This window comes from Oncorhynchus clarkii, chromosome 22, assembly GCF_045791955.1.
Source record: "Oncorhynchus clarkii lewisi isolate Uvic-CL-2024 chromosome 22, UVic_Ocla_1.0, whole genome shotgun sequence".
Lineage (NCBI taxonomy): Eukaryota > Metazoa > Chordata > Actinopteri > Salmoniformes > Salmonidae > Oncorhynchus > Oncorhynchus clarkii.
The window spans coordinates 3,313,736-3,336,573 of NC_092168.1; the positions used below are offsets into that span (position 1 = coordinate 3,313,736).

At 41.8% G+C, this 22,838-nt stretch overlaps 1 protein-coding gene across 1 annotated transcript in view; it reads left to right on the forward strand.

Annotated features, from left to right (window-relative positions):
* The window catches only part of LOC139380491 (integrin, beta-like 1), a 121,650-nt gene that overhangs the window by 93,472 nt on the left and 5,340 nt on the right, over window positions 1-22,838 (forward strand). Inside the window, exons 9-10 of the mRNA XM_071123190.1 lie at window positions 8,544-8,690; window positions 12,857-12,976. Of these exons, the coding sequence (XP_070979291.1) occupies window positions 8,544-8,690; window positions 12,857-12,976 (267 nt within the window). The remainder of the gene's footprint in view (window positions 1-8,543; window positions 8,691-12,856; window positions 12,977-22,838) is intronic.

A 22,838-nucleotide genomic window follows, 5' to 3' on the forward strand; every position in this document is an offset into this window, starting at 1 on the left:
GGGCTTCAGCACTCAGCGGTCCCATTTTGTGAGGTTATGTGGCCTACCACTTCGCGGCTGAGCCGTTGTTGCTCCTACACATTTCTACTTCACAATAATACAGTTGACCAGGGCAGCTCTAACAGGGCATAAATTTGACAAACTGACTAGTTGGGAAAGTGGCATCCTATGACGGTTCCACATTGAAAGTCACTGAGCTCTTCAGGAAGGCCATTCTACTGCCAATGTTGCACTATGGAGATTGCATGGCGGTGTGCTCAATTGTATACACCTGTCAGCAAGGGTGTGGCTGAAATATCCAGATCCACTAATTTGAAAGGTTGTCCGTGTAGTTTTGTATATACTGTACAGTGCATGTACATTTTTAAAAAACATTTAAAGATTTTAAACAATATTAGGTCAGGGCTTGATTTAATCCGTATCGCAGAAGTACAGCATTATAGCGCAATTGAAATTTAAAGGTAATTTCCGATTGAGCCAACATACTCTGTATGCCGCATTTACCATGAATACAGTCTCCACTAACATGGGACATTGCCTTAAAAATGTATATTGCGGTGTAATGCAGATCTTCAGCGCTATGGATGGATTTGAGCCCTTAGTGTGTGAATCAGATGCATTTTTATTGAGCTACATTTTCAAATCCAATCGCAATAAATTATAATCAAGGACAATGAGCCACAATGACAATTTAGATTGCAGGTGTACTACATTTTATTAAGTGAATATGATGATAATAGACCAAAAAATGTAATGGTAACACATTTAGTCAATACAATCACATGCAATGAAACGGTACTCGCCCACCATGACTACCTGAAAAGTTCAGGGAGATTGGTTGATGTCAGTTGAGTTGAGTCCCTATCCTCATTAGACCATCTGTCTCTTCCGATTGGTTTCCTCAGACTCAGGGCAAGGAGCTGATTCCCATGTCCTCTTTCGGGCAAACCTTTTTCACACTGTCCTCATTTGACCTGATAATAATACAAATAACAATACATGTACTTTTAAAGTCACCCAAGGCCCCTGTAACCTACAAAGGAAACAACTAAAAGCAGAAAACCAAAGTGGAAATACATTATTAAAAACAGAGCCAAAGATAGAATACCTCTACAGTTTCATCCAAGATGTGCAACTCGAAGGGTCACTCTCCCTGATTCCGTCTTCCTCTTGGAGGACAGGCCTTCTGTCTGAAAGCCTCCTGGGAAACCAGAAGTGGATGATTGTGTCTCTCTTTCGGGAGACGCTTGGCCTCATAGAGGTGTCCTCCTCTGATCTCCCTCTCCTGGAGGATGAGTTCTCTGGCTGGGTGCTGTCTTCTTGACTCCCTGCTGTGGCTGAACCCATGCTCCTGAACCAGGTGACCGATGCTGGCACCACAACGGGGGCATGGACACTGTCAGACCCTCTGGTGCCCTCAAGGCTGGAGCTCTGGGTCTCTTCATGGTGCTCGCGCATCATGGCCTCCATGATCTTGGCCTCCACTGACCAACCAGATCTTTCGAGATTGATGTCGATATTGGAATATCCATGTCCTGAGGATGTCATGAAATGCCTTCAAAACAGGCCAGTAGGGGCAACAGTGAGTGCTATTACCATCAAGTAGGCTTGGATTTTGCTCAGCCATTGTGGATGTGGGTGGTGGACATCCTGTGACTCTGAATCAGAAGGTTATGTGTTTGATCCCAGTCGTGGACACTAGATTTACATTTTTTATTTTAGCCCCATCCCAAACCTTAACCCTTACCGTAACCATTTGGAATGAGTGCCTAAACTTAACCCTTCTAAATTTGAACGATACACAGTATCAGGAGGAACCTTCTGATCCCATGACTCTGGATCAGAAGGTTCTGTGTTTGATCCCAGTCGTGGACAGTTTTTTTTTTTTACCACTTTTTATTTATTTACCTTTTATTTTAACAAGGAAGTCATTTTGAGACCATTGTCTCTTTTACAAATGAGCCCTGCACAATACAAAAATAAGCACATACATCAGGCAAGTATAGAAACACATAAAGATAGGCAATATACACATTAAATACACATTAAGATACAAAACACAGTCAATTAAAACAAACACATTCTTCAACGCATCCAATCGAAACATCTTTATATTGTTATTCCAAACATAGTGTGGAGATTAGGAAAGGAAGGAAGGAAAGGGAATTAAAGGCTGATTTACTTCAATCTTTAGACACCAACGGAGTCTCCAAAGTTAACCAACCCTCGAAACGGGTTTGATAACTTGTAATTTTAAAGCTTAACAGGGATGTTGGGTAAATCGGAAGCTTATGGAGCAGGGCTTTGTAAACAAAAAGAGCGTAATGATGTGATCTATGTGACTTTAAAGAAGTTCAGCCAGCCTTGTCACAGCCAGGTCAGCAGTACGAGCAATTGCGTACATAATAGTATCATCCGCATATCGATGAAATGTACTTTTTTTTTTTTTACAGATTGACCAATAACATTTATATAAAAAGTGAAAAGAACAGGTCCTAGTATCGACCCCTGCAGAACACCTTTATGTTCTCTATCTCAAGAATTTTAAACCCATCAATCATGATGGCCTGAGTTCTGTCACTAAGATAATCATGAAACCATGAACAGACGTTAGATCCTAGTCAAGGACAACTTGTTCAATACATAGCATGATCAACAGCTTTTGACAGGTCCACAATCAAGGCAGCACAATTCATTTTAGCATCTAAAGAATTGACAATATCATTAACAACTAATGTGGTGCTGTGATAGTGCTGTGCCCTGGCCTAAACCCACATTGATTTATATTCAAAATACCATGTTTTGAAAGTTGTGAATCTTAGCTAGACATGGAAACCTGCAGTTGGTACGACAATTATCTAGATCACTACTCTCCCCGCCCTTATGGAGTGGTAGCACATGAGCTGTGTTCCATACTTTAGGAATATATCCTGATAATAATGTTAGATTTAAGATATAAGATATGGGTTACTGAGCCAACAATGAGGTTGGAAGCACACTTGAGCATTCCTGGCTGAAGTTGATCAGCCTCTGTGGATTTCTTGGTATCTAAATCAAGTAAGTCATCAAGGATATATTTTCTGTGAATTGCCAAAATGCAAAAACTTGACTTCTGTTTTCCAAATCAATCTGTAAAAGTTCCAAATCAGCATTTAGCCCACTCTTAAAGGCACTGCATTGTCAATCCGATGTTGGCATTGGCAGTGCAGTATTTACGGTAGTCAGAGCATTCATACTTCTTCCGCTTCGCAGAGCAGCACAGAGCTGCTGTGAAGGAAGTTGTCAAGAAAGTGAGTTTGTGTTTTTCATGACCTCCCGCCCTTACCTACTGTCAACCAATCATGTCAATGCGGAGCTATACGGAGCCCTCTGCATTGTTAGAAAATTTGAGAGGCATATGCTCATGCGGTACGGATTTGGCCTCTGCATGCCTCCATACAATTTGGCCTATGTCACATCCTCCATACGAAGCCTCCGACCACATTTCGGATCAAGCATAAATTGTCTTTTAGATATTGTAGGGCTAGACGCTTTTTCAAAAAAATAGAAATAAAATGAAATAAATGAAATAAAGAACAAAGAAAATAAAGAAATAAAATGACGATTAAATGCATCAATTATGACATTTTTGTCTGTAATGGGGGAAGTCTGAATGAATTTGTGGGGGCAGTTTCCCATTTTTCCATATTCCTCTTACTATCAGAATGAGTGGTTACATAATAATCAAATTATACTTAGTCTCAGACATTGATTCCTTAGTTGCCTTGAGGTTTGCCAATCCGGGTCTAAGCCTATGTTTCTGGACTTGACCCAGGGTACATTTATCATACAAATGACTTCAGATAATTCAGAACTGAATCAGGCATTCCATCTACCTTTAACTCTCAGAGTTTTAAAGAGAGCATGATTTTCTACAATAGTGTCGAAGACATTTACAAAAAAAGCATGAAGCTAAATCAGGTTCAGAAATAGCTGAGATACAATCAAGGTCACTAAAATAAACGTAATGTAAAAAAGTGTGTTCAAGTTCCTCTTAGTGACGACAGGAGGCTTAGATTTATGCATTCTCACATCTCTGACACAAACAACTGGGCAATGGTCACTAAAATCCAGCGAGAAAACTCCATTAGCGACATATTTATCTGGAGTATTAGTCAAAATAAGATCAATCAAGGTAGATTTCGATGGATCTTTAGGATTCGGCTGTGTAGGCTCAGTTATCAGCTGAGAGGTTTAGCTCAGAGCAAATATCTTTAAGCATATCTGACTAGGGCTGTTATAGTGACTAGTTGGGGGGACCATATTACTGCCACACTAGCAGTCATGAGTCATGACCACAGTAAACTTCCATGTGACTGTTGAATCTCCCCTTATGCACTCTGGACATGCTTTGGTAGTACCCAACTCACTAACAACCATCAGGTTGCTAATGTCCTGGCAAACAGGGCTCCATTGTCCCTCTAACCACTCTGACATCAATGCAAATGCAATCTAAAATCACATCCAACACGTCATCAAAACGGCAGGTGTAACGGATGTGAAACGGCTAGCTTAGTTAGCGTGGGCGCTAAATAGCGTTTCAATCAGTGACGTCACTTGCTCTGAGACCTTGAAGTAGTAGTTCCCCTTGCTCTGCAAGGGCCGTGGCTTTTGTGGCGCGATGGGTAACGATGCTTCGAGGGTGACTGTTGATGTGTGCAGAAGGTCCCTGGTTCGCGCCCGAGTATGGGCGAGGGGACGGTCTAAATTTATACTGTTACATTGATGCTGTTGACCCGGATTACTGGTTGCTGCGAAAAAAGGAGGAAGGTCAAAAGGGGGGTGAGTGTAACGGATGGATGTGAAACGGCTAGCTTAGTTAGCGTGGGCGCTAAATAGCGTTTCAATCAGTGACGTCACTTGCTCTGAGACCTTGAAGTAGTAGTTCCCCTTGCTCTGCAAGGGCCGCGGCTTTTGTGGAGCGATGGGTAACGATCCTTCGAGGGTGACTGTTGATGTGTGCAGAAGGTCCCTGGTTCGCGCCCGGGTATGGGCGAGGGGACGGTTTAAAATTATACTGTTACACAGGCCTATCGTACTTTTAAAACTCACCTCACTGTGATGATCAATTTGAAGAAAGAAGTTCAACAGCAGGTTGAACAGCAGGTTGAAACTGTGTAAAGCGTGGTTTTTGTGGATGTTGTTTCAAATCCTAACACAACGAAATGGACAGCGCTTTCTAAAGTGATGATTAATTCAAAACACCCATATACATATTAGAGCTGATGCATGGCAGCCCAAGCCCGAAAAAAAAATGAATACCGCATATAACACATGGCAGAATTACATAAAACAAAACTGATTTAAGATGTCTTTGGTACATAATTGGTCTAGCCTATACTCCAAAATTAAACACATTTGAGTGTGGACTGTATGTATTATTATGCCCTAGGCAATGCTGTTGGTTCATTGATTTACAGGCCAGTTGACAGCCAGCCTAAATTAGTGAATTTGTATTTGATTTTTCATAATTTTTTTTCATGAATTGGGTGACACACTAACTTTAGCCATGGGTTTTATCTCCTCTTCTCTCCTTGATTATTTTTCTTGAGCACGCAGACGGTTTAGTGAAATATGTTTTGTTTGTGAAAACATGTCACTATCGATGTTCCAGAACCAATTTCACTTGTTTTCCCCAAATGAAGCACGTAGTATCTGCAGGAACAAGGTTTGGAGTGGCTATGGGACACAGAGTTTGGGCGGAATATGTTGAACCCGTTGAGCAGCGAGAGCCTTCTCCTCAAACAGTGGTGGATGTGTGGAGTTAAAATAGTGTTCTTATATTTATTTCTCAGCTGCTCATATTAAGCACATACTCTGCTTTACAACCGAATAAGCCTACAAAACCGACCAGATAGAAAGGGCACGGCTACAATTCGCTATCAATTCTTTATTCGAGTGCCCCTGTTCCCGCACATTTAATAATAGGCCATTCTAAATTGAAATGTAATTGTACATATTAGTAAAGACAGGATTAAATTGAGAATAATCTGATGGGTGAAAATATGATCACTTGATGAGAGAACAGCTGTGCTTTTTTTGTTTGGTTACCCTCTCAAATCCTCAATAGCCTGTACTCGCACCATGCAGCCCATGTACGTTGATTTCTAAGAAATTCTAATGTTTTGTGTCATTCTCAACTAATGTTACCAAATAACTCTGTCTATCATATAGGACCTGTTTCAAATGATCCCTTTTACGCTCAACATATCCACTTCATGCGCGCACTCACTCTGTAATGGGAAAAATAACCTTTTGATTGTATTCTGCTATAAAACCATGCAAAATTAAACAAAGACACGGGACTTCTAAGCATATCTTGTCAGCTTAATGAACAAGCCTACAGCCTGTGGCACGGAGCATAGCCAGATAACATAGGCCTACAGAAGGCCAACTCATATTCTTTCACCTGAAATACATTTTCACATATAGTGTTTCTTTAGACGTATAATAAATAATGGATTTGTTGTGATGGTGTACATTAAATTGGTTTATTGTACTTTTTGAAATGTCGATGTTTTCAAAGGTGTGCATCAGCGGCTTGTGTGGATGGAGGCCCGGAGAGGCTAAACGTGTTTGTGTTAATTAACTTAACAGTCAATTACCGTGAGACCGGCAGTCTTTTACAATAACAAAATGTCATGATCGCCACTTCCCTATTTTAATAGTAATCTGACATTGGTGTCCTCCAATCAAAATTGAAATCGCTCATTATTAATAGTTCAGATTTACCATACTGACTGTAGATAGTAATTCAGATAAACTGTTAAGAGCACATGAAGGAGCCGAGGGAGGGCAATACACTCTTACTAGCGTCAGCTGGTTATTAGCCCACATCAAGAGCAGACAATACGTTAACCATTTGGAATGAGAGCCTGAACGGAATGTTTTAACCCTATCCCGAACGTTAACCCATACCTTAACCATTCAGAATGAGTGTCTAAACTTAACCCTTAACCTCTAAATTTAAACGACACACAGGAGCAGGAGTAACAAAAACACTTCAAAATGTGATGTTTGGAGCAACTTTGAAATGTGATGTTTGGTAAACGTGGATGAAGTCTAATTCTGCAATGAGATTGTGAGAGCTGGTGGCACTGCCACTGCCTCAACCTCATTCAGGACATCATACCTAGTCACTGCACACTACTGGCATTAGCCAGCGGGACCAGCACACACAAAAAAAGGCGTTACCTCCAACCTAAAAGGGTTCTTTGGCTGTTCCCATATGATAACCCTTTGAAGAACCTTTTTTTTTTGTTCAAGGTAGAACCCTTTTGGTTCCAGGTAGAACCCTTTTCGGTTCCATGTAGAACCTGTTCTACACCGCGTTTTATATGGACTCCAAAAGGGTTCTACCTGGAACCAAAAAAGGTTCTACCTGGAACTAAAAAGGGTTATCCTATGGGGACAGCTGAAGAACCCTTTTTTGAAAAATTAAAATCTAAGAGTGCAGAGGATGGCTGGGAGGGTGTGGGCTCTATGAAGAGGTAGAGACCCAGCTCTCTGGACTCTTCAGACTCAGAGTCACAGCCAGACACATAGGCTCCTCCTTATCAGATTGAGAGTTGGGGTCAGACACGGAGCCAAAGTCATAGAGACGTGACATTTAAAAGATTCAAAGTTTGACGTGTCTTCTCAGAAGGTTTGGTTGTTGATGGGGAGAGTCTTGAATTTGTCTCTAGAATGTTGTGAAAGTAGAATGTTATTGATGCCATTCAAGTGATGTCATAAAGGTGGTAACGTGGCCAGAGAGGAATGGAGATTAAAAACCAAACAAATTTAAGTTCCAATTACAATTTTTTCCTGTGAGGGGTCTTGTGTGCAGTGGTTCAAACAACCAAACACAGCAAACACAATAGAGGACAGAACATACATTTTTTTTCTTACAAAAACAACTTAGTAAAGCATCACTGACACCGGTAACATACTGACTTTTTCGATCATCATCCCCCTCCTTTTCAAATGTCTATTGTGACATTCTACTCATTCTACTCACAATGGCAACACCCACCCGTAGCACGCGCTCCAGCAGGTGTATCTCACTGATCAGCCCTAAAGCCAACACCTCATTTGGCCGCCTTTACTTCCAGTTCTATAACATACTGTATGTCTACCCTGTCCCCCACCAGGTCATGGTTTCTACTGGTTTCTATTGTATAACATATTGTATGTCTACCCTGTCCCCCACCAGGTCATGGTTTCTACTGGTTTCTATTGTATAACATACTGTATGTCTACCCTGTCCCCCACCAGGTCATGGTTTCTACTGGTTTATATTGTATAACATACTGTATGTCTACCCTGTCCCCCACCAGGTCATGGTTTCTACTGGTTTCTATTGTATAACATACTGTATGTCTACCCTGTCCCCCACCAGGTCATGGTTTCTACTGGTTTATATTGTATAACATACTGTATGTCTACCCTGTCCCCCACCAGGTCATGGTTTCTACTGGTTTATATTGTATAACATACTGTATTTCTACCCTGTCCCCCACCAGGTCATGGTTTCTGTTCATGCGGCCGGTGTATCTGTGGTGACGGCTGGTTTGGGAAGTTGTGCTCGTTCCCTCGGACATGCGAAATGACTGACGCTCAGAGCAAAGAGCTGTGTGAGACCGCCGATGGAGTCATGTGCAACGGAAAAGGTTCCTTTGTTTTTTATTTTGTCATTCTATTACATTTATTTCATTTCTATCTCCATCTATTGGCTTCTTTTGTGTCTATTTCTCTGCACTATTTCATTACATTCCATTCAATTATTTTCTACTCCACTGATTTGTGTAGACCACTTGAGTGGAGCTTTCCATGAGATCTGATCACACAGATTAGGGTAGTAGCAGGCATTAAGAAACAACACGTACCTGCAGTCTTCTGGCTTCAGGTATAAGAGACATAAGGGGTTTCGTAGGGCCCGGCTGCTTGGCATGGCCAGCGCCAGAACAAATCTGTTGGATGGGAATTTGATTTCCATAAGGGGGGTTCTTTTTTTTCCACGGGACCTCCTATGTCTGCATGCGCTGCACATTATTATTATTTTTACTAGAGACGTTGGGCCTGGAGGGATCCCCCTTCAAGCTAATGTGCAGTCATTCTGACAGTGTAATTAATAGATTGTATGCATGTGCAAAAATGATCATTTGGTTGTGTTTATGAAGGTCTTAGCTAACTTTAGAATACAAAGAAAGCTTTTTCTTTAGTTTATGTTAATGTAGGATATATGTAAAAAAATACAAAAAAATACCAAAAAATAAGGTCAAGCTTTCTATCAATGAAACAGGAACTATATGTGTTGGCACGTGGTAACAACTTTTTGTTCTAAATAGTGAAAATCAGCACAAAACCAAAAATGGTATTATAATGAAGTGTCAATATGAGAGCAGTCAAAAATAGTCAATTAATGTCCACTCGCGGTTACATTATGTGCGTCTTCACGCAATGGCATCAGTTGGAGCATGTCACATAAACAAGGAAAGTTGGTGAGTGTGATGCGGATCTTGTTTTTTGCTTGAGATGTAGGATGTGCTCTCTCAGTGATGACACACGGTTTCATTTGGTGATGGCTCCGGACACATGATCAGTGTGCACCGTTCTGTCTTTTTTTGCGCTTAGGCCTCGGAGTTGTAGGCTCAGGCTTAGGCTCAGAATCAGAATCAGAAGAATTATCATCAGAGATGTCATGATTCTTTTCTTCCCTGCCATCTGAGTCGTTTTCATTTCGATTTTGTAGCAGCGCGAACGCAGCATGTGCATCCATTCGTCTTGGTCTTCTTGCCATTGTAGATTACGCACACTCTCACTGTGTAGCCTACTCGCAAGTATGCCAGAGTAGACTGATAAGAGTGCTTGGATTCGATGGACTGATATAGGGTATATAATTAGAATAAATCAACACAATAGGATGGCCCTCCCTGTTCTTCATTCACAATTGGCGATTACATAATTATGCATTGTTTGCTTTCTCTCACTCATCAACTCCCCCATTCTCCCACATTATACTTTACTTCATTTATTTCACCTTTTATTATATGTGACATTTGTTTCAATATGGTTTAGGTTCAGTTTTGAGGCAATTATCGGGATGATTATCAACTGGGCAAGACAGCTTCAATGATCGGGAGAAGGAGAGGATCAGGCTCTACTGTTGGGAGAAGAAACTACTATCTCACCAGAAAAAGCATGCAATCAAGCAAAACAGCGCCCCTCCGTCTCAGCATATGTAGCCCATGTATCTGATGCTGTCTGGACAAAAGAGTATGACATGTCATACTCTTTTTGTCCAGACAGCATCAGATACATGGGCTACATATACTGAGACGGAGGGGCGCTGTTTTGCTCGCTTAGATGATTTATCTGAGATCTTTCTGTCGGCACACGTCTCAGTCGAATAAATTATCAATATTTAAATATTTTATTTGGACAGGAAAGGAGGTCCTGCTGCCTAAGGGGGCCGATCTCGCTTAGGGCCCTGAAAAGGCTCGAGCCGGTCCTGAGTGTACCCAATATCCAGGGTATATCTACAGTGCCATCGCAAAGTATTCAGACCCCGTTACTTTTTCCACATTTTGTTACGTTACAGCCTTATTATGATATGGATGAAACTTTTTTTTTTTTAACTCAACAATCTACACACAATACCCCATAATAACAAAGCAAAAACAGGTTGATAGACATTTTTGCAAATTGATTAAAAATTGAAAACGGAAATACCATATTTACATAAGTATTCTGACCGTTTGCTATGAGACTCGGAGTTTAGGTGCATCCTGTTTCCTTTGATCATCCTTGAGATGTTTCTACAACTTGATTGGAGTCCACCTGTGGTAATTTCAATTGATTGAACATGATTTGGAAAGGCACACAGCTGTCTATATATGGTCCCACTGTCGACAGTGCATGTCAGAGCAGAAAACAAGCCATGGGGTCGAAAAAATTGTCCATAGAGCTCAGAGAGCTTCAGTAAAAGGCACATGACAGCCCACTTGGAGTTTGCCAAAAGGCACCTGAAGCCTCTCAGACCATGAGAAACAAGATTCTCTGGTCTGATGAAACCAAGATTGAACTCTTTGGCCTGAATGCCAAGTGTCACGTCTGAAGGAAACCTGGCACCATATCAGAGCCCGGACCCAAACCCGATCGAACATCTCTGTAGAGACCTGAAAATAGCTGTGCAGCGGTGCTCTCCATTCAACCTGACAGAGCTTGAGAGGATCTGCAGAAAATAATGGAAGAATCTCCCCAAATTCAGGTGTGCCAAGCTTGTAGAGTCATACCCAAGATGAATCAAGGCTGTAATCGCTGCCAAAAGTGCTTCAACAAAGTATTGAGTAAAGGGTCCGAATACTTGTGTAAATGTTAGATTTCAGTTTTTCAGTTTTTATAAATTAACAAACATTTCTAAAAACCTGTTTATGCTTTGTCACTTTTGGCAGCGATTACAGCCTTGATTCATCTTGTGTGTAGATTGATGAGGGGAAAAAAACAATCCATTTTAGAATAAGGCTGTAAAAAGTCAAGGGGTCTGAATATTTTCCGAAGGCACTGTGCATCATCATGTGTTGGAGGCCGTATACTCTATTCAGCTATGTAACCAAAGAACAACTTGCATGTCACACTGACATTTCAGCCAAATGTCAGGTGCATGGAGATTACTGGAGTATGGAGTGCTGTCAGTGATCTACTAAACCAAAGGTGTGTTGTCCATCTTAGGACATCTTCACTCTCTGGTCTCACACCTTCTTAGGCTGCACAATGGAGATGGGCATGTTTCAACATGCTCCTCTGCACTCAGACACAAGCATAAGACTATCCTCTCCCCTTCAGTTGGGGTAAAGGTTAGAGTTAGGTTTCAAATCAGATTTGATGACTTTGTGGCTGTGCCAGCTGGTGACCACTCTGCAGAGCTGCCTCCAGAACAAGATTCATGACAACAAGCGGTAACCTATGAGTCAAGTGGAGTCAACCCTTCAACTCTCACACTGCAATCCTTCAGGCACACACTACCCACTGGGCAAAAACGGATTGAATCAATGTTGTTTCAATGTCATTTCAACCAAAAACATCTGTGTGATGACGTTGAATAAACACGGAAAACTAAAACTAATATGATTTGCAGAAAGTCATCAATGTAAGGGTATTTAGTCTTTTTTTCACCAAACTTTTAACTTAAATCCAATTATATGTTTTGTTGATTTCACATTGAATTCATGTTAGTTGACAACTCAACCAAATGTAAAACCAAACTAGACGTTGAACTGACGTCTGTGCCCAGTGGGTAGTCTATGGGGATAAATAAATTCTCCCGGGTTACAGCCATGAGAGATTCGTTCCCCTCTCATCCGTCTGCCTGCTTGCGTGCCTTTTCCAAGCATTTAACCCCTTACTATCCAGCCCGTCGCTCACTGCCCTCGATGTGCACTGGAGCACACAGTAGAAATATCTGATGGGAGAAATGCAAGGACAGTGCTTTTGTTGTTCAGGAGAGGAAGTACTGGGGGAGCCAAAGGAGGACAGACTTTTACAGTGAAGGCTTGCTGGGGGCGATTCCCGGGTAAAAGTATAGCTGATGTGATATACTAAAGGGGTGGACATGCATGGGAAAACTATGTCCCACTGGCAGGCCTTATATTTTAATCCAGTCACAATTTAAAAAGGGTCAGGATGACAATACACTATGATTGTGAGCACATTACCTTGTCCTCACAAATCTATCCTTATATTTTTATAACTGTAACTATTTTGTTGATTGCTTGAACGTCCGTTGTTGTTGTGTGTGTGTATATGTTTGTGTGAATGTGTGTGTGTGTACTGGCAGGGTCGTGTCACTGTGGCCGGTGTATCTGCTCTGGATCTCCTCAGGATTGGTGGGTCTCTGGGGAGTATTGTGAGTGTGACGACAGAGAGTGTGATAAGCACGACGGACTCATCTGCACAGGTACAGTATAGACCACACACACACACACACACACACACACACACACACACACACACACACACACACACACACACACACCTAAAGACTCTGTCCAAGGCCCAATTCTAACGCCGATAATGGCCTTGGCTCGGTGTCAACGAGCAGGAGAGAAAGACAGAGACAAAGAAAAGAGAGGGAGAACGAGTGAGCGGAAAGACAGGAGAAAAGAGAGAGCAGAAAGAGAGAGACTTTCCTATTAACAGCACAGATCTCATCCAGAAGTGCTATCTTCTCTCCACTGATGCTGAAAACCACAATAAGAGTTTATGGGCACACTTCAAATTACGTTTAGCTAATAAAGGTTTCATAAGCACTTCATAAGTGTGTTGCAAATATTCTATAACCATATGTCATGCTTTATAAAAGGTTCATAAATGTGGCATAACTATGTGACATAATCACCAGCGTCAAATGTGATATGATATAAACTTTTGCTTTGTGAAGGGTGACAGTGTGCTGAAAGATGTCATACGCTCTAAAGTGATGTCATGTTAGTCACATTACACCTAATCTCGTTCCCAGACACATCCACCCAAATGTGCGGAAGTTCTGGTGGACCAACGCATCAAACATGGCCTTCATTAGTTAGGTTTAGGTTTATCATAACATTTTAGGAAGATAAATTGTGGAAATGGGTAGGGCTTAGCCATAATTATGACTTTTTGACTGTGTTAACTAGTGACGACGAGCTATAAAAATAGAGTCGCACACCCAACTAGTGACAATGAAAAACACTTGACTCAGGTCAATCGTATGTTCTATGGTCACTCCCACTAAGGCCAACTTTGAATGGTTGGTATCCCAGGCTTATACACTACAAGACCAAAAGTATGTGAACACCTGATTGTCAAACATCTCCTTCCAAAATCATGCGCATAACTATGGAGTTGCTCCACCCTTTGCTGCTATAACAGCTTCCACTCTTCTGGGAAGGCTTTCCACTAGATGTTGAAACATTGCTGCAGGGACTTGCTTCCATTCAGCCATGAGCATTAGTGAGTTTGGGCACTCATGTTGGCGATTAGGCCTGGCTCGCAATTGCTGTTCCAATTCATCACAAAGGTGTTTGATGCGGTTGAGGTCAGGGCTCTGTGCAGGCCAGTCAAGTTCTTCCACACCAATCTTGACAAACCATTTCTATATGGACCTTCCTTTGTGCACAGGGGCATTGTCATGCTGAAACAGAAACAGTTCTTCCCCAAACTGTTGTCTCATAGATGGAAGCACAGAATCATCTAGAATGTCATTGTATGCTGTAGCGTTAAGATTTCCCTTCACTGGAACCATAAAAAACAGCCCCAGACCATTATTCCTCCTCCACCAAACCTTACAGTAGGCACTATGCATTGGCATTGCGCATGGTGATCTTAGGCTTGTGTGGAGACCACATTTCATGAAGCTCCTGATGAACAGTTATTGTGCTGACATTGCTTCCAGAGGCAGTTTGTCAATCGGTAGTGAGTGTTACAACCGAGGATGGACGATTTTTACGCGCTACGCACTTCAGCACTCGGCTGTCTCATTCTGTGAGCTTGTGTGGCCTACCACTTCGCAGCTGAGCTGTTGTTGCTGAACTTCACAATAACAGCACTTATAGTTGACAGGAGCAGCTCTAGCAGGGCAGAAATTTGTCAAACTGACTTTTGGGAAAGGTGGCATCCTATGACTGCGCCACGTTGAAAGTCTCTGTGCTCTTCAGTAAGGCCATTCTACTGCCAATGTTTGTGTATGGAGATTGCATGGCTGTGTGCTAAATATTATACACCTGCCAGCAACGGGTGTGGCTGAAATAGCCAAATCCACTAATTTGAGGGAGTGCCCACATACATTTGTATATACAGTATAGTGTATGTGCTGTGTGGGCAATAGCCTGGGGATGATGTTACACCAAGAAACCCCTACCTTGATGAAAGCAGCACCAGTGGCGATTTGAGCATGTACATCTTGTTGGGGCAAAAAAAATAATAATGTGGGATGCATGCCAGCAAAGCCACTACACAACACAATACAACACTAAACAATACATTCATTGCACTGTAAAGGTGACTAACAGTGCACACAAACCGTTAGGGCCTACATAAACTGTCCCAACAGCAGAATCTCAACAGCCGGTCCCAATACCTTAACACTGCTACACCTGGCTATCAGTAGAGCTTTGTCTGGTAGCGAAACAGTTCATTCAGCCTCATTTGCTGCCTTTAAAAAAACATGGCTTATATGTCTGACTTGCTTAAACAAATGTGGTTTCTACACATGAGATGTACAAGCTATGGCATAAGGGGACGATGAGCGGATAAGAGACAATCCGTAATTTCGATTAAAACATTAATGAGTGAGCTAGGACAGAGGTAGTCAATATAGCTATTTGTTCAGCACTTTTTAAATGTACAGCCACAAAATTCAGAACATGGGCCGTTCTTACAGTGTCCTCCCTGTACACCAAATCAGAACGGTAGGATAAATAAAGGGGGCATATAAGCACACAATGAAAGCTCTTACAATATTCAATGATTACATTTCTCAAAAACAGTTTATAGTCTACATGTGCACCACAAAGTCAGAATAGTAGGCGGAATTAAGAGGTTAAAATATTCAAAATTATTAGGGTGAGGCACATGGGCTCTAACAGCTTACTACACTTAGTATTACTTTCTTAGCTACAGTATACATCTCTCCCTGGCATCTAACATAATTTATGCAGCAGCATACAATACATTTTTGGACTCAACTTGTGCTGTGTTCACTTGAACAGAAAGGTGGCACGACGGTCCTTTGTGGTCAAATGTTGTCATTAAACTTTGCCTTCAAAGTCTGACATTCTCTGGATTTATGGTGCTTTCAAGACAACTTGGAACACACAAAAAAGTTTGAATCATCATGACATCAGTGATCTCCCGAGTTGGATGAAAGTTTAAAAATTATTTTCCCAGTAGCTCGTTTTTCCAGAATTCCCAGTTGTCTTGAACTGACGAAAGTCAGATTTTGCAGTTCTGAGTTAACAGTTGTTTTCAGCGCGGCACAAATAATGCTTCATTGACAACACTGATGAATGCCTTTAATTTTAAACTTGGAAAAAATACCCTTAATCTTAGACTTGGGACTACACAGCCACTCCACTGAATAGCAGGCTTTGCAACACTTGCAGTTAGCCACTGATTCCTTCCAAACCAGTCATTGTTGAATTTGCGATTTCCAACTTGTTGTATAATGTTTATATCTAATGGCTGATGAGCACCAATAGGTTTTATTTATACTTTCTCTTCATTATTTCTCTTCATATGACAAGGATTAAAGAGGATTTGCCAGTAGATTGTCGACTTTATTCATGATGATGACTGCTAGCTAAGATTTTCAAAGTATGATGTTGATATGTCCAATCAAAGCTACTATAGATATGTGATTTGACGTAATTTAGTCTGTTGTCCAATGGACTTGAGTCTTCTTGGCTGGGCACTTCTATCAAATCAAATCAAATCACATTTTATTGTCACATACACATGGTTAGCAGATGTTAATCCGAGTGTAGCGAAATGCTTGTGCTTCTAGTTCCGACAATGCAGTAATAACCAACAAGTAATCTAATCTAACAATTCCACAACTACTACCTTATACACACAAGTGTAAAGGGATAAAGACTATGTACATAAAGATATATGAATGAGGGATGGTACAGAACGGCATAGGCAAGATGCAGTAGATGGTATAGACTACAGTATATACATATGAGATGAGTAATGTGGGGTATATAAACATAAAGTGGCATAGTTTAAAGTGGCTAGTGATACCTGTATTGCGTAAAGATGGCAAGATGCAGTAGATGATCGTAATGGTTCTCGTCCTCCTCTTCTGAGGAGGAGTAGAGAGAAGGATCGGAGGACCAATTTGCAGCGTGGTAAGTGTCCATAATGTTTATTTTAATACATAAACTGAACACTACGTAATACAAAACAAAAACCTGAAATGAACGAAACAGTCCCGTGTGGTACGAACACTAACACGGAAGACAAACACCCACAACTCAAAAGTGAAACCCAGGCTACCTAAGTATGATTCTCAATCAGGGACAACGATTGACAGCTGCCTCTGATTGAGAACCATACTAGGCCGAACACAGAATTCCCAAATGATAGAAAAACGAACATAGACAACCCACGCAACTCACGCCCTGACCATACTAAAACAAAGATATAATAACAGAACTAAGGTCAGAACGTGACAATGATATAGAGTACAGTATATACATATACATATGAGATGAGTAATGTAGGGTATGTAAACATTATATTAAGTGGCATTGTTTAAAGTGGCTAGTGATACATTTTTCACATCAATTTCCATTATTAAATTGGCTGGAGTTGAGTCAGTATGTTGGCAGCAGCCACTCAATGGTAGTGGTGGCTGTTTAACAGTCTGATGGCCTTGAGATAGAAGCTGTTTTTCAGTCTCTTGGCCCCTGCTTTGATGCACCTGTACTGACCACGCCTTCTGGATGATAGCGGGGTGAACAGGCAGTGGCTCGGGTGGTTGTTGCCCTTGATGATCTTTATGGCCTTCCTGTGACATCGGGTGGTGTAGGTGTCCTGGAGGGCAGGTAGTTTGTCCCCGGTGATGCATTGTGCAGACCTCACTACCCTCTGGAGAGCCTTACGGTTGTGGGCGGAGCAGTTGCCGTACCAGGCGGTGACACAGCCCGACAGGATGCTCTCGATTGTGCATCTGTAGAAGTTTGTGAGTGCTTTTGGTGACAAGCCGAATTTCTTCAGCTGCGCCTTCTTCACAACGCTGTCTGTGTGGGTGGACCAATTCAGTTTGTCCGTGATGTGTACGCAGAGGAACTTAAAACTTACTTCCCTCTCCACTACTGTCCCGTCGATGTGGATAGGGGTGCTCCCTCTGCTGTTTCCTGAAGTCCACAATCATCTCCTTTGTTTTGTTGACGTTGAGTGTGACACCACACTCCGAGGGCCCTCACCTCCTCCCTGTAGGCCGTCTCGTCGTTGTTGGTAATCAAGCCTACTAATGTTGTGTCATCCGCAAACTTGATGATTGAGTTGGAGGCGTGCATGGCCACGCAGTCGTGGGTGGACAGGGAGTACAGGAGAGGGCACAGAACGCACCCTTGTGGGGCCCCAGTGTCGAGCGAATGCTGCCATCAATCTGCGGTTTCTGGTTTGGGAATGTTTTAATCGTTGCTGTGGGTATAACATCGCCGATGCACTTCCTAATGAACTCGCTCACCGAATCAGCGTATTCGTCAATGTTGTTGTCTTGAAGCGTGGAATCATATTGGTCGGACCAGCGTTGAACAGACCTGAGCGCGGGAGCTTCTTGTTTTAGTTTCTGTCTGTAGGCTGGAAGCAACAAAATGGAGTCGTGGTCAGCTTTTCCGAAAGGAGGGCGGGGGAGGGCCTTATATGCTTCGCGGAAGTTAGAACAACAATGATCCAGGGTTTTACCAGCCCTGGTAGCACAATCGATATGCTGATAGAATTTAGGGAGTCTTATTTTCAGATTAGGCCAGGTTATAGGCCCAGGCCGATAGTGGTCAGGATCCTGAGGTTCAAGGACAAGGTAGCTGTTTTGGAAAGACCAAGAACTTGAGAGGAGCGTATATCTTCCTCAACAAAGACTATCCTGAAGCTGTGCGCCAGAAGAGGAAAGAACTGATTCCAGCCATGAAAGCTGCCAGAGCGCGTGGGGACATTGCTTACATCCGCTATGACAGGCTCATTGTCCACCCTCCCTCCCAGAAGCCTTGAAGGGATGAGCGAGCCAAGCCTATGGGTTCGTAGCTTCAACCCCCTCAGAACACATACCAATTGATTAATGGACTGCTGAATGTATATTTTGTTCTCTTGCTTTATTTGCTCTTTTCAGTATTATGTCTATATCTGATAAGCTACCCAGGAAAGGGCTGAAAATAGCCCGTATTAATATATGTAGCTTTAGACATAAGGTTCATGAAATCAATAACATGCTAACATCAGATGACATTCATACAGTGCCTTGTTAAAGTATTCGGCCCCCTTGAACTTTGCGACCTTTTGCCACATTTCAGGCTTCAAACATAAAGATATACAACTGTATTTTTTTGTGAAGAATCAACAACAAGTGGGACACAATCATGAAGTGGAACGACATTTATTGGATATTTCAAACTTTTTTAACAAATCAAAAACTGAAAAGTTGGGCGTGCAAAATTATTCAGCCCCTTTACTTTCAGTGCAGCAAACTCTCTCCAGAAGTTCAGTGAGGATCTCTGAATGATCCAATGTTGACCTACATGACTAATGATGATAAATACAATCCACCTGTGTGTAATCAAGTCTCCGTATAAATGCACCTGCACTGTGATAGTCTCAGAGGTCCGTTAAAAGCGCAGAGAGCATCATGAAGAACAAGGAACACACCAGGCAGGTCCGAGATACTGTTGTGAAGAAGTTTAAAGCCGGATTTGGATACAAAAAGATTTCCCAAGCTTTAAACATCCCAAGGAGCACTGTGCAAGCGATAATATTGAAATGGAAGGAGTATCAGACCACTGCAAATCTACCAAGACCTGGCCGTCCCTCTAAACTTTCAGCTCACACAAGGAGAAGACTGATCAGAGATGCAGCCAAGAGGCCCATGATCACTCTGGATGAACTGCAGAGATCTACAGCTGAGGTGGGAGACTCTGTCCATAGGACAACAATCAGTCGTATATTGCACAAATCTGGCCTTTATGGAAGAGTGGCAAGAAGAAAGCCATTTCTTAAAGATATCCATAAAAAGTGTTGTTTAAAGTTTGCCACAAGCCACCTGGGAGACACACCAAACATGTGGAAGAAGGTGCTCTGGTCAGATGAAACCAAAATTGAACTTTTTGGCAACAATGCAAAACGTTATGTTTGGCGTAAAAGCAACACAGCTGAACACACCATCCCCACTGTCAAACATGGTGGTGGCAGCATCATGGTTTGGGCCTGCTTTTCTTCAGCAAGGACAGGGAAGATGGTTAAAATTGATGGGAAGATGGATGGAGCCAAATACAGGACCATTCTGGAAGAAAACCTGATGGAGTCTGCAAAAGACCTGAGACTGGGACGGAGATTTGTCTTCCAACAAGACAATGATCCAAAACATAAAGCAAAATCTACAATGGAATGGTTCAAAAATAAACATATCCAGGTGTTAGAATGGCCAAGTCAAAGTCCAGACCTGAATCCAATCGAGAATCTGTGGAAAGAACTGAAAACTGCTGTTCACAAATGCTCTCCATCCAACCTCACTGAGCTCGAGCTGTTTTGCAAGGAGGAATGGGAAAAAATGTCTCTCGATGTGCAAAACTGATAGAGACATACCCCAAAACTGATAGAGACATACCCCAAGCGACTTACAGCTGTAATCGCAGCAAAAGGTGGCGCTACAAAGTATAAACTTAAGGGGGCTGAATAATTTTGCACGCCCAATTTTTCAGTTTTTTATTTGTTAAAACAGTTTGAAATATCCAATAAATGGCGTTCCACTTCATGATTGTGTCCCACTTGTTCTTGATTCTTCACAAAAAATACAGTTTTATATCTTCATGTTTGAAGCCTGAAATGAGGCAAAAGGTCGCAAAGTTCAAGGGGGCCGAATACTTTCGCAAGGCACTGTATATTAAACCATTTCTGAGACTCACTTAGATAATTATTTTGATGATACAGCAGTAGCAATACAAGGATATAACATCTATAGAAGACACAGACATGCTTATGGGGGAGGTTGAACTACCGTTAAAAAAATTGGGGTCACTTAGAAATGTCCTTGTTTTTGAAAGAAAACAACATTTTTGTCCATAAAATAACATCAAATTGATCAGAAATACAGTGTAGACATTGTTAATGTTGTAAATGACTATTGTAGCTGGAAACGGCAGATTTTTTATGGAATATCTACATAGGCGTAGAGAGGACCATAATCAGCAACCATCACTCCTGTGATCCAATGGCACGTTGTGTTAGCTAATCCAAGTTGCAATACAACTGGCCTTTTTAGACTAGTTGAGTATCTGGAGCATCAGCATTTGTGAGTTCGATTACAGGCTCAAAATGACCCGAAACAAATAACTTTCCTCTGAAACTCATAAGTTTACTTTTGTTCTGAGAAATGAAGGCTATTCAATGTGAGAAATTGTCAAGAAACTGAAGATCTCGTACAACGCTGTGTACTACTCCCTTCACAGAACAGCACAAACTGTCTCTAACCAGAATAGAAAGAGGAGTGGGAGGCCCCGTTGCACAACTGAGCAAGAGGACAAGTACATTAGAATGTCTAGTTTGAGAAACAGATGCCTCACAAGTCCTCAACTGGCAGCTTCATTAAATAGTACCTGCAAAACACCAGTCTCAACGTCAACAGTGAAGAGGGGACTCTGGGATGCTGGGCTTCTAGTCAGAGTTGCAAAGAATAAGCCATATCTCAGACTTTCCAATAAAAAGCAAAGATGAAGATGGGCAAAATAACACAGACACTGGACAGAGGAAGATTGGAAAAAGTGTTATGGACGGACAAATCTAAGTTTGAGGTGTTTGGATCACAAAGAACATTCGTGAGACGCAGAAAAAAATGAAAAGTGCTTGACGTCATCTGTCAAACATGGTGGAGGCAATGTGATGGTCTAGGGGTGATTTGGTGGTGGTAAAGTGGGAGATTTGTACAGGATAAAAGGGATATTGAAGAAGGAAGGCTATCACTCCATTTTGCAACGCCATGCCATACCCTGTGGACGGCGCTTCATTGGAGACAATTTCCTCCTTCAACAGGACAATGACCCAAAGCACAGCTCCAAACTATGCAAGAACTATTTAGGGCAGAAGCAGTCAGCTGCTATTCTGTCTCTAATGGAGTGGCCAGCATAGTCACAACCCTTGAGCTGTTGTGGGAGCAGCTTGACCGTACAGGACAATGACCCAAAGCACAGCACAATGACCCAATGACCCAATGACCCAAAGCCCATCAAGCCAATCCACCTTGTGGGAGGTGCTTCAGGAAGAATGGGGTGAAATGTCTTCAGATTACCTCAACAAATTGACAACTACAATGCCAAAGGTCTGCAAGGCTGTAATTGCTGCAAATGGAGGATTCTTTGATGAAAGCAAAGTTTGAAGGACACAATTATTATTTCAAATAAAAATCATTATTTATAACGTTGTCAGGGTCTTGACAATATTTACTTATCATTTTGTAACTAATTTCATGGATGTTTTCATGGAAAACAAGGAAATGTCTAAGTGACCCCAAACATTTGAACAATAGTGTATATTCAGAGTCATATCCCTGTAATGCTTAGAGATCTTATGTCAAGTGTTATTGAAGTGTTGTGGTTGCAGGTTCACGTGGCACATCTAAAGCCTTTTCTTTTGGGGTGTTGCTATAGGCCACCAAGTGCTAACAGTCAGTATCTAAATAATATGTGTGAAATGCCTGATGTAAACACTTACTTGGGGACCTCGCTCAAGAGGAAGCTTCTTACTGTAACCAGTGCCTGTAATCTGGTTCAGGTTATTAATCAACCTACCAGGGTGTTTAAAAGCACTACAGGAACAAGATCATCCACATGTATCGATCACATTTCAACTAATACTGTAGAACATGTTCTAAAGCTGTATCCGTACACATTGGATGCAGTGATCACAATATTGTGGCTATAGCCAGGAAAGCCAAGGTTCCAAAAGCTGGGCCTAAAATAGTATATAAAAGATCATACAAAATATTTTGCTGTTACTCTTAGGTGGATGATGTTAAAAATATTTGTTGGTCTGATGTGATTAATGAGGAGCATCCAGACGCTGCACTTGAT